At 44.1% G+C, this 15,369-nt stretch overlaps 1 protein-coding gene across 1 annotated transcript in view; it reads right to left on the bottom strand.

Moving 5' to 3' along the window:
* The window catches only part of PRKCH (protein kinase C eta), a 119,945-nt gene that overhangs the window by 59,151 nt on the left and 45,425 nt on the right, over positions 1–15,369 (bottom strand). The window contains exons 3-9 of the mRNA XM_075029619.1: positions 11,173–11,323; positions 10,317–10,351; positions 8,720–8,808; positions 6,904–7,033; positions 5,857–5,984; positions 3,505–3,648; positions 2,598–2,771 (exon numbers count right to left, since the gene is read on the bottom strand). Of these exons, the coding sequence (XP_074885720.1) occupies positions 2,598–2,771; positions 3,505–3,648; positions 5,857–5,984; positions 6,904–7,033; positions 8,720–8,808; positions 10,317–10,351; positions 11,173–11,323 (851 nt within the window). The remainder of the gene's footprint in view (positions 1–2,597; positions 2,772–3,504; positions 3,649–5,856; positions 5,985–6,903; positions 7,034–8,719; positions 8,809–10,316; positions 10,352–11,172; positions 11,324–15,369) is intronic.

Below are 15,369 nucleotides of genomic sequence, written 5' to 3'. Positions count from 1 at the left end.
GCTTTGTTTTTTATAACACAAACTGTTAATACCACATTTTCAGAGTTTGGGCTGTAAGTGTGATACTATGATGTGGTTTCCATGTAATGGCAAGTGAAACTAGGTAATGTTTTGTGTAAACCTGTCCCCAACTCCAAACATAAGTAACATTTTTAAATATGGCTGCAGGCTGACATTTTGAATAAGTGGTTACTCTTTTATTTTTATATACATATATATATATTCTTTTCTGCCAAGTTCATTTTAATGGAGGAGATAACCCAATGGCATGTAAAGAATGAGCAGAAACCCTAAGTACTGTATCAGCCTGGTTAAGACCTCCTGCAAGGACTCTGTCCAATAAATACCCTGCTGTTGCAATCACTTCTCCACTATAGCAAAGGGATTTAATTATGCTTTTATAAGCAATTTAAATCTGGTTATTCTGGATTGAAGTGGGTGTCACCGAGTGCAGAACATGGGCAAAAGGCACAATGAACCACATCAGTCTGAAATCTACTTTTTCTTTTGTAAACGCTTCCCTTCTTGGTTTTGTTTATTATTGTCAGGAAGTGGTTTTCTGTTACTGAGAATCAAGATAATGAAGCAAAGTGGGATTCAAGTAAAAGAAGAACCTGGGAAAGACTGGAAATAGCAGGGTCCTGCCATGACAAGCATCACTCCCTTGGCACCCTTTTAGAGACTGACCAGCACTGTGTTCAGGGCTGCAAGGGCTGAGGGGTTCTTCCCTCCGCTCCTCTGACAACAAGCTGGTCCAGAAATTCCTGTTCCAGGCTGCTCTACTGTTTAGCAACCTCCTTTTCATTTCCAGTCTAACTGTATCCATGGCCAGTCTAGACTCATTTAATCTTAGCCAGCATCTTGACAGCTTTGTTTCCCTCCTCAGTGTTCGACATCTGCAGACATCAATCAGATCCTCTTTTTGCTTTCAATTTGCTAGTCTAAACAGGCTGAGTTCTTCCCTTTTTTCCCCCTTTGCAAAAGACTGCAATTACTTCATCAGCCCAGAAGACCTTGTCTGCACCCGTAGCAGATTGCATTCATTTCTTGAACATGACGGACGGTGCTAGCACAGTGACCTTAAATCCTCCCTAAGTTCATCGGAAATACTCTACACAGCCCAGGAGCACATGTGGCATTTTCACATGTACATTGCAATTCAGTAGGCAAAGCCACAGCAAAGAGCATAGCAACGAGTGGCAAAAAACACTGCTATCCTGCATCTGACCTCCAACACCATGCATCAATACTGGACGTTTCTGATATTTTACATGAGAACTTCAGGAAAGCCATTAAAATTTGGGCCCTGTGTCTTCATATTATGAAGACAAATAAAAGAGGAGTTTCCTTGGTTACTAGTGACAACAGTGAGCTTTAAGTTTTGTTTCTGCTATACAGCACAGCTGCTCTGTGAACCACATAAGCTGTATATATATATTAAAAAAAAAAATCCAAAAAACAACAAACCACCTCATTTCTATTGCTTGAGTCTACCCAAGGGCTCCACCCTAAACAAGCACAACTCAAACTCCGTAGCTGGTTGTTGCATCACCCCAGTGAGAAGAGAAATGGGTGGGTGGCAGGATGCATTTGTCTGCCTTTTTTTTTTTCTTCTTAGTATTTTGGGTTTATGTAGAAGGAGTGAAGCCACAATTAAAAGGGCAAGTTTCTCCTGCCTCTTCTAAGAGGAAAACAAGCTCTATTACCATTTAGCAACGGACAAAAAGCAACTGGAAAGAAGCCCAGGCAGCTTGGAAGAGCTACACTGCAGAAAATGCTTTGGTCTTAATAACAGCTTAGCTCAGGGACTCCCAAACTTACCTTGCTGGGACACAACTGTGGCACTGCCTCCATCACAGCCACTCCTCCTTCCACCACCCACATCAGCAATAAGCTCCTACCCACACACATACACCAGGGGAGGCTCTAAGCTGAACAGGCAGCATATACGTAGTCCTCCGCTGAGGTATACATACCACAAGTGACAGCAATGCTATCATTTGTCTTATCTACACAAGAAGAAATACCAACTGTATATGGATCTGATTCAGTGTCCACCCATGCCTGTAAGCTCCTTTGCAGTAATCCCAGAAGGATCTTTCATTCACTTCTGAGCAGTATACAAAGGCTGGTAGATACAGCAGGCTGCCCCTGCTTCCAAGTACAATTCACTGAGTTTGCAGATAATTCAATGCAAATACAGTCCTGTTAAAATTCAGGTAGCAAGACAGCAGAGCCTGAGATCCCACAGCAACTGGAGGACACTGCAGAGCTGTAGACATTTGCGCATATGCATTTGGAAACATTCAATAGCACAGACATGTTTCTAGGGAAGACACAAAGAAAGGCTTCCCTGTTATTACCATTTTGTTAGGGAGCCTAGAACGAGCCAGGATTTTGTTTGCCAAATGCCTGGCAGGTGTTAGAGGTGGAGTATAGCAAAGTGCTCTATTCACCCTTGAGCAGAGAGGTTTCTCCTGGGTCTAAGGTGGACATTTATAACAGGCCAGGGAGCAAATACACAGGGGAGAGCCTCTGTCCTGAACGTGCCAGCCAGTATCAGGAGGAAGGCTATTCACTGCCCAGGCTATACTTACAGGAGTCTGGAAGCAACAGTAGAGCTTGGTGAGGAATGGGTGGTTCCTTGCTAAGGAAAGGATGCGTTTCTCAGTCATGGTGCATTCGACATCGTCATCTTGGAGAATGACGTCCTTCTTCAACACCTTCACTGCATAGAGCTGCCCGCTCTCTTTCATCTTGGCAAGCATCACCTAAACCAAAGGGGAGGGTGAATCGCAAGGGCTGAGCCCTCAGTCTCTATGAGCAACACAGAGCCTCTCACACCTTCTCACGCTAGAAAGGTCAGTTATCTCATGACCAGGCTTGTGGATGCGAGCGAGTCAGCCTGTTGGTATGGGCATCAGTGTACAATCGATGACACATATGCTACTGTCTGTAGCAGGCTTCTCCAGACAGAAATACCCACACACATTGCTCCAATGTCTGGCACGGGGCTAGCTAGTCACAGTTCATCCACTGTGCCAGGGCAAACCCCCTGAGCAGTGCCATCCATCCTACTTTCCTCCTCAGTTATCAACTTCAAATTCACTGTTTCATATTGGCTTTGTGGCAAAGCAGAGAAATGAAACCCCCACCTCACTGCATTTGAAACCACTGCCTTGTTTCCTTTAAAGGGAGAGTTTTTATATGCTCCAAGAAAAGCTGCCCAAACGAGTGCTAATGCACCCACTTGCAATTTCAGGTATGGGCCCTGGCATGCAGCTGTTCCTTTAGTTGCTAACTTTGTTCTTTTTTGTGATATTCACTTTACTGTCAGCTTGCTTTCTTTTCCCTTTTCTCCCTGCTCTCTGTAACCAACTTTGTTGCACAAAGCATACTCCACTGGGCAGCCTGTGTGCCACATTATGAAATAACTTCATCTGTCTTGGAGTTTCTTAAATAAGGAATGTGGATTTCCCCAGAAGATCCATGAATAACTCTCACCTTTCCAAAACTGCCCTTTCCCAATACACGAAGGAAGGTTAAGTCTTTGATCCCAAGTTTGCTCGCTGAACTTTCACTAACGTTGTTGCCATCTTTCAGGCTGCCTTTTCCCTGATGTCTCAAAGTAGATCTTGAAACCAGTTTCTGCGGAAGAAAATAAGTAAGTATCAGTCTGCATAGAAATTGTACTTTTGCCTTAGAGGTACTCACAGGTAGTCAATCTACCAATCTGGGCATTTAGGACCTCGTTCAGATGCACTGTATGGCCACTGGAACAGAAGGCATGTTGGTACCACCACCCTGCACAGCTCCTACGTGTGACCGGCCAACCTCGGCACCACACGGAGCTGTGCTGAGATGTCAACACCGGTTCCCGACCTAGGCATTTTAAATTGTAAACCCACTGCCCAGTAGATCCAAGAGGCAAGTCTGACTCTCTCCATCCTCACTCCCCAGAAAAATAAGACAATGAGTGTGGAAATCCAAGTCTCCTATCTAACATCAGAGCGAGGAGGACTGCATAATTTCTGCAATATGCAAAGTCCTGGAGAGATCTAGAACCCAAGCAGATTTCATCTGAATCTCTTAGTTTTCTATCTGATTTTAAGCCTCTTACTGAAAGCCCAGTTCAGCGGGACCTAAACTTCAAAATATTTTTCTTTTCCACAGCTGGGCTGCTGGCTTGCTCCGCTGCTGTAATTTCAATGGAAGGCTGTTCATTCCCACACCAGCAGCGAGGTGTCTGCATTTTCAGGAATTGTACTGGTATTAGCACACATTTCTAGAGCTCCTATTTTTGCAGTATATGAAGATCAAGTCAACCTCCAGTGCCCTCTGTTCACAGCTCTGCAGGTAAGAGTATGCATGTAAGCCACGTGTACTTTTACTCAGTTTATTAGCCTGAACAAAGTCACACGGACTTCTTGAGCTCCACCTTGTGACTACTTTGGTGTAAAGCAAAATTCTTCCTGCTCGGAAGACTTGACTCACTGCCACAGAAGTGACAACCCAAGCCATGGAGAAAGAACTAAGAGCATTCAGGACAGCACCCAGCAAAACTCCCAAGAGATTTCAGCTTACAGCACAGTCTCAACAGTTACCTACAGCCTTTAGCTCACAAATAATGAGAAGAGATTGTTAAACACCAAGCACAGATTTTTATTTTCCTGGTTTCATCTTCTTTTGATGTGCAGATTATGCAAAGAACAAATGCTAACAAGCGCTGATTTTTACAGAACTGAGAAGGGAGTGTGAGACTTGTGTTTCCCTGTAACTCCCAGGGTAACTGTCCCCCTGAACTGCTACAGCATGAAGAGTGAAGATAAGACAGTCTGCTACGAACCAAATGAAATCAAAAGGGGCAGCACAGCCTAATGAGCATGCTAGGCTGATACAGTGTGATGTGGTTGACCGATGTAGCTGGCTAACTGTATAACAAGATTTATCATGTCTGGCAACTATGTTTTGGGTTTTAATATTTTCTTTTTGGTCAAATAAATAGACCAGTATTTTATTATGGGTTATTGTGGTCTCAAGCAAACTCACTTTTCAAAACTGCTCGCAAAGGAAACATGACAAAAACTGACTTGTTATCAAATGGCAGCTCTGATTTCCATTACCATGTATGGGCATTTTCACTTAAGCTCTTACAGTGTGTTTTAAACTCTCTGAATAGATTCAGATATACAACAGCTGGGTTTTTAGGATGCCTTAAGTACTGACAAGCAGAAATTGTACAGATATGTCCCAACCCTGGAAATAATCTCACTGGGACCCTCTCTCAGACAGCAAAGACCAGAGGTGACATTGTGTTGACAGGGACCACAGATTTTACCCGGGGAAACTGTAGAGAAGCGTGAAATGGTTTTCCCAGACTCACTCAGAAGAACAGTGACAAAGCTGGAAAGACAACCTAGGCCTTTTGCTGAGCTCTTCTTTTGCTCTATCACAAGCCACGTATGCAGACAGAGCATTTGTGTTTGTGGTAAAAGTAAAAAAAAGTATGGCATGAATTACATTACATTGATCACTAATTAGTTAGGGGTCTTATTCTCCTCTCACTCATGCCAAACAGATAAAAGTGTGAATGGAGTCACACCACTGTGAAACATAAGCATACAACAAAGCAACACCTATAGATGAAAGCCTCCACTAGGGTAAAGCTGGATATAAGACATCCATTCCCCAGGTGAAGTCTTTGCCACAAGTCACAGACAGTAACAACCTACTCATGCAGTCAACCACCTAACGCCATCTGTCATAACTGAAGTCTCCGATTTCTCCTGCACCCATATAAAGACTCAGTTGTAAATGTTTTAAATGGGAGGGGAGGAGAAAGAGAAAAAGACTCACCGAATTTGGGGAAATGCTTCCTGGTTGCAGACCCATGCATGCCAAGGTTTTAGCAAGCTCTGCTGCATTCACCCCACAGTTCGGTGCAACATTTGCTTGGCATCGGATGTGGACGTTCATTTTACAGACTGATCGGGCGATGGTAGGCATGGAAAGTAAAAACAAAGGAACAATTAAAATAACTCGGAGGGGTTTACTGCTGAGAAATAATTTAGCTGTTCTGCTTCAGGAAATATACCCACCTGGATCTACTGTGTCTTTAAAGTAAAGGGATTTTTGCCACTGATCTCAGCAGAAACAAGATTAGGACTCTCATAAGAGAATAAACTCCTGAAAATCAGGAATATACCCCAAACTCTCCAAGTAGGATGCCACATTGCCTGAAGCTATTCATAAGCACATGTTTGTCAGGTATATAAATACCATTGCAGCTATGCCTGCAGGTAAAATTAGAATTTATAATGCCACAGAATTTGCAACAAACTTCCCCTGCATTTGCAGGTATCTAATTTTAAAGACATATTGTTCAGTGGGAAACTAAAATCTTTCTTGCTCTCATTCATGGACACACACACACCCTCTTGTGGGAGATGAAGGCAAATGTAGACTGTTAGATTTTACAGTCTGTATCACTGAAACAAAAACATAGCACCAGGACATGCTTTGTCATCAATTATCAGCATGACAGACAGGTTAGTCAACCTAAAGCAATGACCTTTTTCTCCCCTCAGATGCCTTGTTTGTTGCCTTACCTCCTTAGCTGAGGAAAAACCTTCAGGTAAAGGGAAAAAATGAATACAGGGAGCAGTGATACCCAAGAATATTTTCAATAATTCAAGTTAAACAAAGCTGTGCTTAGAGTGCAAAGTAGAGTCCTTCTGGAAGCCAGAGATTAAAAAGTAAATCAGTGGGGTTTTAACTCTTGCAAAGATGAATATTCATTGCTCGGCTTTCTCTTGAAGGTTGCACAAATCAAGCCCACACAGTGCATCAAGAGTCTAAAAATATATGTATTTTGTGAAAAGGCTACAGTAAGAAGCTGCTCACTTTTACACTGTAGGCCCTGTCGCATGATTCCCCAAAGCAAGGAACCGCAATGGTCACAGAAAGTCGGGACTTTGTAGGTGTGGACGCTGAATTTATGAGGAATGTTGATTCCAAACCTCTGTTCAGTCACCTGAAGCACCAAAAGAAAGGCACAGATTTAAAATTCGAGTACATATATGTAAGCTGACATTCATTTACACACAGGCATTTAGGTGCAAAACTTTGAAAATCATTCCAACTCAAAAAATACTGCAATCCATCACCTCACTGAGGCTTACTGCAAGTGAACACAGAGTGACCAACCTCACCTGCTGTGAGCCTGCTCTGGTTTCCTTGCTGGGCGGGCTGGACTACCTGACAAAGCAGATTTTAAAAAGGGCTGCCTAGCCAACTTTAAATTCTTAAAGTTAGAATTAGAAGCGTGGACTACCTCATCACAAATATATCGCACTGAAGTGCCACATATAAATTATATTAGCTACAGCATTTTGTAACTAAGCAATTTTCAAATTATTAACTTGCATACTATGTGCAAACATGTAACTTTAGGTCAAACTGTTGATTTTATTAAATGTAATACAGCATAGTTTTCCCAGCTCCTCCTAAAATTCTCATTCCTACTCTCGCCCTGCTTGTTATTAACAGTCTTTCATTTCAGGCCCAGATTTTGCTTTATCGCTTGCTCTCATCCCCTTTTCAACCGTTTTCTTTTCCAACTGTGAACCATTCAGATCTCAAAGACACCTTACAAAACGTCATAGCAGCTGAAGAAACCCATCCCCATTGAACCTCTTCATTACTTTTCATCTTGTGTCTCGACATGAAGATCCTAGAAGACTGAGAGGGGAATCCACCACTTCACAAAGAAAAGTCAGAGGTGTGACTGAAACAATGAGTTTGCAGTGAGCGGTGCCTCCTCACCTTTGTCTTCTTTTAAAGTAACTTAGAGGTGTTATAAAGCCTTAACAATCCTAAAAGAGGGGTGAGAAGATTCACCGTGTAACTTGCACTTTAGCCTTAAGCATTTTAACTTATTTTCATCTGGTTTGGCAAGGGGTCATTTTAAGAAGTCTAGCTCAGCAGTTCGGAGGCAAGAAAATAATGAGCAAAGGCAATTGCTTATCTGCACTGGAAAGAAGGTTTCTGCATGGCACACCATACAGAGCTACCTCCCAATTAAAAATATGTCAATTTAATTTTCCTTGCACAGTTATTAAACAATTTCCAGTTATAGAAATGAGACATGCAAGGCGCAGGGCAGTTTTAGGTGGGGATGCTACTCCCATTGAATACAGCCCAAACTAGCAAGAAGGAAAACCTTCAGAAACACAAGTTATGCAAGGGTTCTTTATTACAACATAAATAATTTCATCGAGTAAAGGTGTGGAGCAATGACTAAATGGGCACTTCAAGTTACCAGAAAAAAAAAAAAGGCATAACAAAGACCAGTGGTTGGATTTTAAAGCCAAAGAAATCCACATTAAGAACCAGGCACCAAATTTTGATGACAACACAGTTAATCATGCAAGAAAATTACCAAGGAAAACAGTGGATTTGCTGTTTCTTGATGTCTCTTCCAATGAAGACACGCTGTCTTCCTAACCTATGTGCTACTCCCACCAGTCACTGGCATTAACAGAAGAACAACCAGATGATATTGCATGGCCTTTATACATGTCCCTATCACTCTTTCTCACTTTTAAATCCATGAATAAAGATAACACAGTAAATTCTGTTACAGGACAACCCCCAGCAACCCAGACAACCCTGAAGTTTCACAAATTATGATGACTCAAAATAACCAACGTGACTTTACCTTGAGATCAGTCTTGTTAGTATTGTTTTGGCACGTGCACGCTGTAACAATTAGATGATGGCAGCGCTTGTGTACAACGCAGGTGCATACTAGGAAATAAAAGAGGCATACTGAAAAGAGCTCCTGAAAGACTCAGAACACATCAACCCACCAGCAGGGTTCTTTAAGGCTCAGCTGTATCATCAGGACACAGTAAAGATGTGAAAAATAATTGGAGACTTGGAATTTCCAAAATCTCATAACAGATCTGGAGATGCATCTCCAACCCATCGTAACAGAAATTCTGCACCAGGTCATTCATACAACCTAGAAAACAGTTGCCTATATAAAATATGGGTGATGCACACAAACAACAGTGTGTCTTCTCAAATGAACTAAAAAAAAAAAAAGCTGTTGAAATAATTATCCATTGGAGAGTATTTCACACAACATACACAAACAACATTAGAGAATACAGGTCTGAGATACCCAAAGCCATCCCTACATCTCAGTGACATAGCGCTTCTTACTCTGGATATCCAAGTGAGTCCTGCCCAGGTTAGTTTGTCATTGAGGCTCAGTGCAATGCTTGGGTCTGGGAGGCTGGATAACTGCAGCAGAATGGTACTGTGTCTAGGCTAATCAGCTAGCCCCCATCAAGAGGGCTAATCAGCCCTTAAGCAGAGTTGGGCTCTCTCCAGGTCTGAAGCTGGCTTGGCTGGAATGAACTTGGATTCCTCCACTCCACAAGCCAGCATGCACTGTAGACATCACTAAGGGCCATAGCTACTGTCTACGTAAGGAGGTTTTTGTAATGGAAACTGCAAGTTGCAGGTACGTTGCAGGGTCCCACGCTATTCTGTTTGTTGCTGACTTAAGCTTGCACTCATGAAGGGCTATTAATAGCATTCACTTTCACCCAGAAATTTTATGTAGGATATCCTTTTTGTTTACATGCAGCTTCCTTTCATATGAGGACACTAGTGCCCTATGATAGTGCACAAGAAACAGGCTGCGTTAGAAGGCGATAGTGAATGACCACGCACCTGTGAAGCAAGTAATTCTGTCATCTTACCACAGAAAAAGGGAAAAGCAGAACAATAATTAAGAGCAAACAAGCACCACATACATCTATACAGCCATTCAGCCAAAACATGCATTCAGACAAAAGTGCTACACCAGCCCACAAGGCTGCCCTTTGAAGTCACATCCCTAATTTCACTTTGTTGAACTTCATAGGGAGAGAAAGGAAGAGGGTGGCTATTCTAGTAGGGTACTTTGTGTCCCAATACCAGCTGAATACTGTCCTGAAGGGACCCTGGATGTCTCAAGCCTAGCTGGGTGTTGCACATACTCAGCAACTCAGTGGATCTGCACAGGATGAAACACAGCAACTAGACCCCTAGTTGTCTGCATGAATGTAGGTGCTTGCTTTCTGCACGCATGCAAGCCATCAGCCTGACAGCTGCTCAAATGCACAGTTTTGGCTGGCTGTGGAGGAAGAGGAGCAGCGACTTCAGAGAAGCTTGTAACCGCAGGATGTCCCAGCGGCACGGGAAAGTGCTCCCGAAACAGCACATCCTACACACACGCACCGTGCAGGAGCAGAGCACCTTACCTTGGCACTGGTATCCCTGCTTCCCAAACACGCCCCTGTTCAAAACAAAATATTAATATAATTTAATATCAGAAAGCCAGTCTTCTTGCAGATCATTTACAGAAGACAGCACCAAAATGCAAGAGGATCCCAAATGACCAGACCCCTGGGGCAAAACTGCCCAGCAATAATGATGCAATTCAGCACAGGGGTGTGGGAGCGTAACAAAGCACTGCAAGGGTCACAGCTTACAGGGCAGGCTGTCAACATGCATGTTATTCCCCCCCCCTCTAGTTTCTGAAATACCTCACTTTATTACAACACACACCACATTATGAGACTGATCCCAGCAGCCCACACCCTGTTATTATCTCTCCCACTCCATGCTCTTTTGAGACATATCGAAGTTTTTCTCCCTGCTCTGCCTACTCCCCCACATGTATCACCCCACACCTCACACCTCTGATGGCTTTTCTGTTCACAGGCATTTTTTCTAGTCTTTCAAGCAACTGTTTTTTCTCAGCGTAATCTCAAAGCTCCACTCAAGTTAGTATCTGGGGCCTTTCTTCAGAGTGTCTGGGTTACTTTTTCCCCCCTTGATATAACATCTATGCTTAGAAGTGAGGGACATTGCCTCATCCCCACACCATCCCAGTTTGTTTCCAGCATCCAAGATACACATCACCTCTGGCCTCTCTGCAGTAGACTCCAGTTTGCAGCATAAATGTGCCCTGCTAAACCTAATGGCCAAGGGGAATCACATTGGTGGCCCTTGGTGAAGTGCTGGGTGACTGATTCAGGATCAGGGGTAGCATGTCAGTCCCCAAAACGCGAAGAGATGGGAAGCTCCACACCACCGCATTCGAGATGTTCTTACCAGATGAACTCCCTGCAGTGCGAGCAGTATGTTGGCTGTCGCAGGTAGGTAGCCATAAATTTGTGCCCGTTCACCTGATGCACTCGCCTTCGCATTGCCCGCTGGCGTTTCCGAGTGAGGTTCTTAAAAATCCGATCCCTCTGGAGCGTCCCTGTGCAGGGGGTAGAAAAAAAAAAAGCAACAAAACATTAACATTAACATGCACAGTTATTACTCCTGTTTTTGCTATGGCACAAAATGCTTTCAAAGGCCACAATTACATCCCTGGTTTAGAAGTTGGGGGACCATGGTCTAGAATGAGGATAGCATCTGGGACAGGCAAGGAAGTTAACTGCAAAGGCCCCTTTAGCTCAAAATTACAGTCTTCATCTAGAAATAACTGCCTCTTCCCATCTTCCTCTTGCTCCTCTCCCATGTTGAGACATGTCACTAACCATTAATTCCCAAGCTGTAAACAGACCAGAAGCTCAAGGCTAATGAGTTGTAATAACTCACAGCTTTTGGGGCAGTAATTCCTGAAAACACAGCTGCATGCAACCAACTGACCAGTGCCCCCGCTTGCTGAGCAAAAGCAGTGTCTTGCTTGGTGAATAGTATTTATCCACCTTCGATATTGTCATGGTACACTTCTGTATCACCATTTGCAGCAATTTTGTTTCCCATCTTGGATAAAAAGGCACAGCCTAATTTTTCAAGGGCTGTTACTTGCTTGATATGTGCCACTCTGCTTTCTTTAAAGTGCTCATTTTCCAAAGGGTAGGTAATATTTTAAAGTTCTGGGAAGCAGGGAGCCAGGAACTGCTGGCATTCAAACCTGAATTGTCTCAAAATCTAATTTCCTTTTTTTTACTGGGTTTAGTTTGGCCATATAACAATTTCCTAGCAAAGTTCAATTTACACAAAACAAGTCACTCTTGTAAGAACTGAGCTCTAGATCAAGGAAGCCATTCCCATCCAGCAGCAGCCATCTGACTTGCAAATCACAGCCAGCTGGTTTCTGGGATCCTTGCACAGACCAGGTCAGACTCAGCTGAGCTTCCCAGATCAAAGCCTCATCTGGGGCACACTCGCCTCAGAAGAAAGAAATGAAATTTGCCGTTTTCAACTTAGTTGCTTTGCAAAGTAAAGGCCCCGCTTACAAGTGCATTTTGGGGACACACACTGGAGTCCGCTAGAGTGATTGTGCGCCAACATACGTACTCGTTACTCATTCTGGGTATGGACTGGATGCAAGACAAACGCCAGCTATTGCCAAACCCTCTGCATGGATGTAATGACAGAGGAAGGGACAGCCCGACTATAAACTTCCCACCCATCTGATCACCCCAGAGCGGCAGAAGTACCCAAACACAGCTGTTACCATCCCGCTTCATTTATCCATAAAAAGAGGGCAGAGCATTTCCCTGCTTTCAACTATCTTTGTCGATTAACCACTGGGGGGAGGGGAAAGAAGGAAAAAGCTGTCAACCTGATCAAGGCTTGAAATGTAAGAGTCCCACATCACAGGCACATTTCCCACTCCTCTTTGTAGGAGTGGAGATAAGGGAAGCCATCCCATCAGTACTGAACCCAGCCACTTCAAAGGGCCACAAGCCACACGATGTATTCCTCTCAGTACTCTTGCCACACAGGTTTAGAAGAAAGCTGGCCAGAAAGCTCAAGGGGGAGGGTGGGGGTTCTGCTGTGTTCTCCCCGGTATTTGTGCATGCGTCCCCTCCACAGGCACTAATGGGAACCTCCTACCCGATGGCATAACGGCGACATGGAGCACAGCTTGACTTTAAGACAGCTTGCATTTATTTCTAAAATGGAAGTGCACACTATAAATTAGGATTTTCCCATTAAAACACAGAAAAGGATGTGGTAGGGCTGATCCAAGCACTTAACAGAAACCTGCTTTCTTTACTGCAGAGCTTCAAGTAGCTGGGCAGGCAGACTGGCACAGAAAAGCCTGCCTTTCTAGGGAAGTGCTTAAACATGTGTTTAATTGTCACTGAAGTCAACAGGACGGAGGGGACCACCGAAATTACCAGACTGAATCAGAACATTGGTCCACCTAGTTCAGCATCCTGCCTCTGGCAGTGGGCAACTAGAAACACATGACAGCAAGATGGAGGAACCCTGCAGCTGGGACATAATTTGCCTCTTTCCCACACATGAGATGTCATTTTGATCTCCAGAAGTGAGAGCTGATGTGCAGAGGTTTAATATCCCTTCCAAACATTCAACCATCATTGCAAAATTTCAATAGCCTCGTTATTCACATAGGAAACATAACCGAGAAAAACTTCAAGACGTCAACCAGTTCATCCTTCTTCCCCAAAAGAAAGATCAAGACCCAGTTGCTTTTCTGAGCCCAAGCCTCCTGCAACTTCATGTGAGAATTAAAGAAAAAAAAAAATCCTTATAGTATTACAGAATTTGCCCACCTTTAAATTCAAGAGAACATGTCCTTGATCTAGGTTTAAGCATACACTTTAGTGTTTTCCTGGATCAGGGCCAAACACTTCAAATGGCAAAGTATCCTGCCCTAGCATTCAGCACATACAGGAGAACTTCCAAGGCATGGAAAGGGAAAGCAGAGTTTGCGAGTGGGTGGTGAGCACGTGAGTAAATCACCTAAAGAAGCAATCCAGTTACCAGCTTGCTTCATACCAGCTGCTCCATTAGAAGCCCAGCAGCTGATGCCCTTTAAGTTCATGCACTCACATTTAGCAGAGTTTAAGAGAATATGTTCCCAATTTAGCTCATGTAGTTTCTCATTTTGTTACGGTTCCCCTCAAGGATCAGCATGGGGTAATTGCCTCCCTGGTGCTCTCCCATGCAGCGAGAAGCCCACACGCAGCCCAGAGCAAACCAGTCCTTTGCACCAGGATTAGGGGACACTTGAAGGTGGCCCGCAAAGCCACCGAATGGGACACTGCTGTGCGTCCCTGTGGTTTGCCTGGCTTCAGAGAGACTGCAATTTTGAAATGGTTCGGGAAGACCAAAAAGTGACAGGCACTTGCTTTTTCCTGGGCGGCAGAGGAAGTCTCCAAGCTGCCTGTACTGGTGGGTCACATCCATGGCCAGCCTCAAGCCTCCTCCTCTGGGCTGTACTTGGCCTCCACCTCCTGTTCTCCAGCCACCGACATCTCATGCAGCACAACGACTTCTGTCTTACAGACCCAATTTTCATTAAAACACATGCCGCAAGTTTTTTGTCTTTTTCTAAACGACATTTGTATTTAAAACATTCCTCAAATTTCACATTTTCCCACACTACTTGGCTGTGTTACCCTGCTAACTTTCTCCAGATGCTGTACATCTTCCAGGTGATCCTCACCCAAACTTACATTCACCTCCCATTACATTCTAACAAATCTAAGTGTTACTAAGCAGGAGACCAACTTCAACAAGGCCTGGGTTACTTTTCATATGCACTCAGCATTTTTGGACACTGTCCTTCCCATTTCCTGATGCTGCCTCGAGCAGGCGTAGCCGCAGGAGACCATCCGCCGCGTGATCTAGTGGATCTACATACACAACCACATCCCACAGAATAAATCCCTCTGTCAGAGGGCTTGGGCGCTCACCCATCCCACACACCACACCACGGAGCAGGCGAGTTCAACCCTCCAACAAGGCGCAAGTGATTTTGAAATGGTGGAACATAAGCGCTACCAAAGCCACCTTCCTCCCAACCACCAGCCTCCCCAGCCACCAAGATGGCAGTTCCTCAGCTCACACCCACCGCATCTGCTGAACGGCTCCCAGCACCACTGGGAAACCATCAACACAGCGCTGGAGTATGCTGGTGGAAAGGGTGCCCAATGCAGCAGCCCCTCGTGCCTCTCGCCTTTAGTGTCAGAGGATGTAAAGTCATCATAGACGTTTTCCCTGCTCATGTTCTGCGTTCTGGCCAGTTCCCTATAGAATATATATTTTCCTTCTGCGTGCAGAGAGCATTTTACAAAACAAAGCAGCTCTAGACCGCTTTAGGAGACCCAGACTTTTAAAAGCCTCTAATCTCTGGTAAAGCAACAACCACCATGAATGGTTCAAATGTCCAAATACTGCTATAAAAACAGGCAAGTAATTGCTCAGCGAAGGGAGTTGTCCACACCCATGGTTAAATCCGGATGACTGTAACTATGGGGTATTTACTGTGCCTGGCTATGTGCAAAAGTAACTACAAAGTTAAATACTAAAAAGCCT

This window comes from Buteo buteo, chromosome 6, assembly GCF_964188355.1.
Source record: "Buteo buteo chromosome 6, bButBut1.hap1.1, whole genome shotgun sequence".
Classification (NCBI taxonomy): Eukaryota; Metazoa; Chordata; class Aves; order Accipitriformes; family Accipitridae; genus Buteo; species Buteo buteo.
The sequence above is the reverse complement of the archived record's forward strand: the minus strand, read 5'-3'. Positions and strand labels throughout refer to the sequence as shown.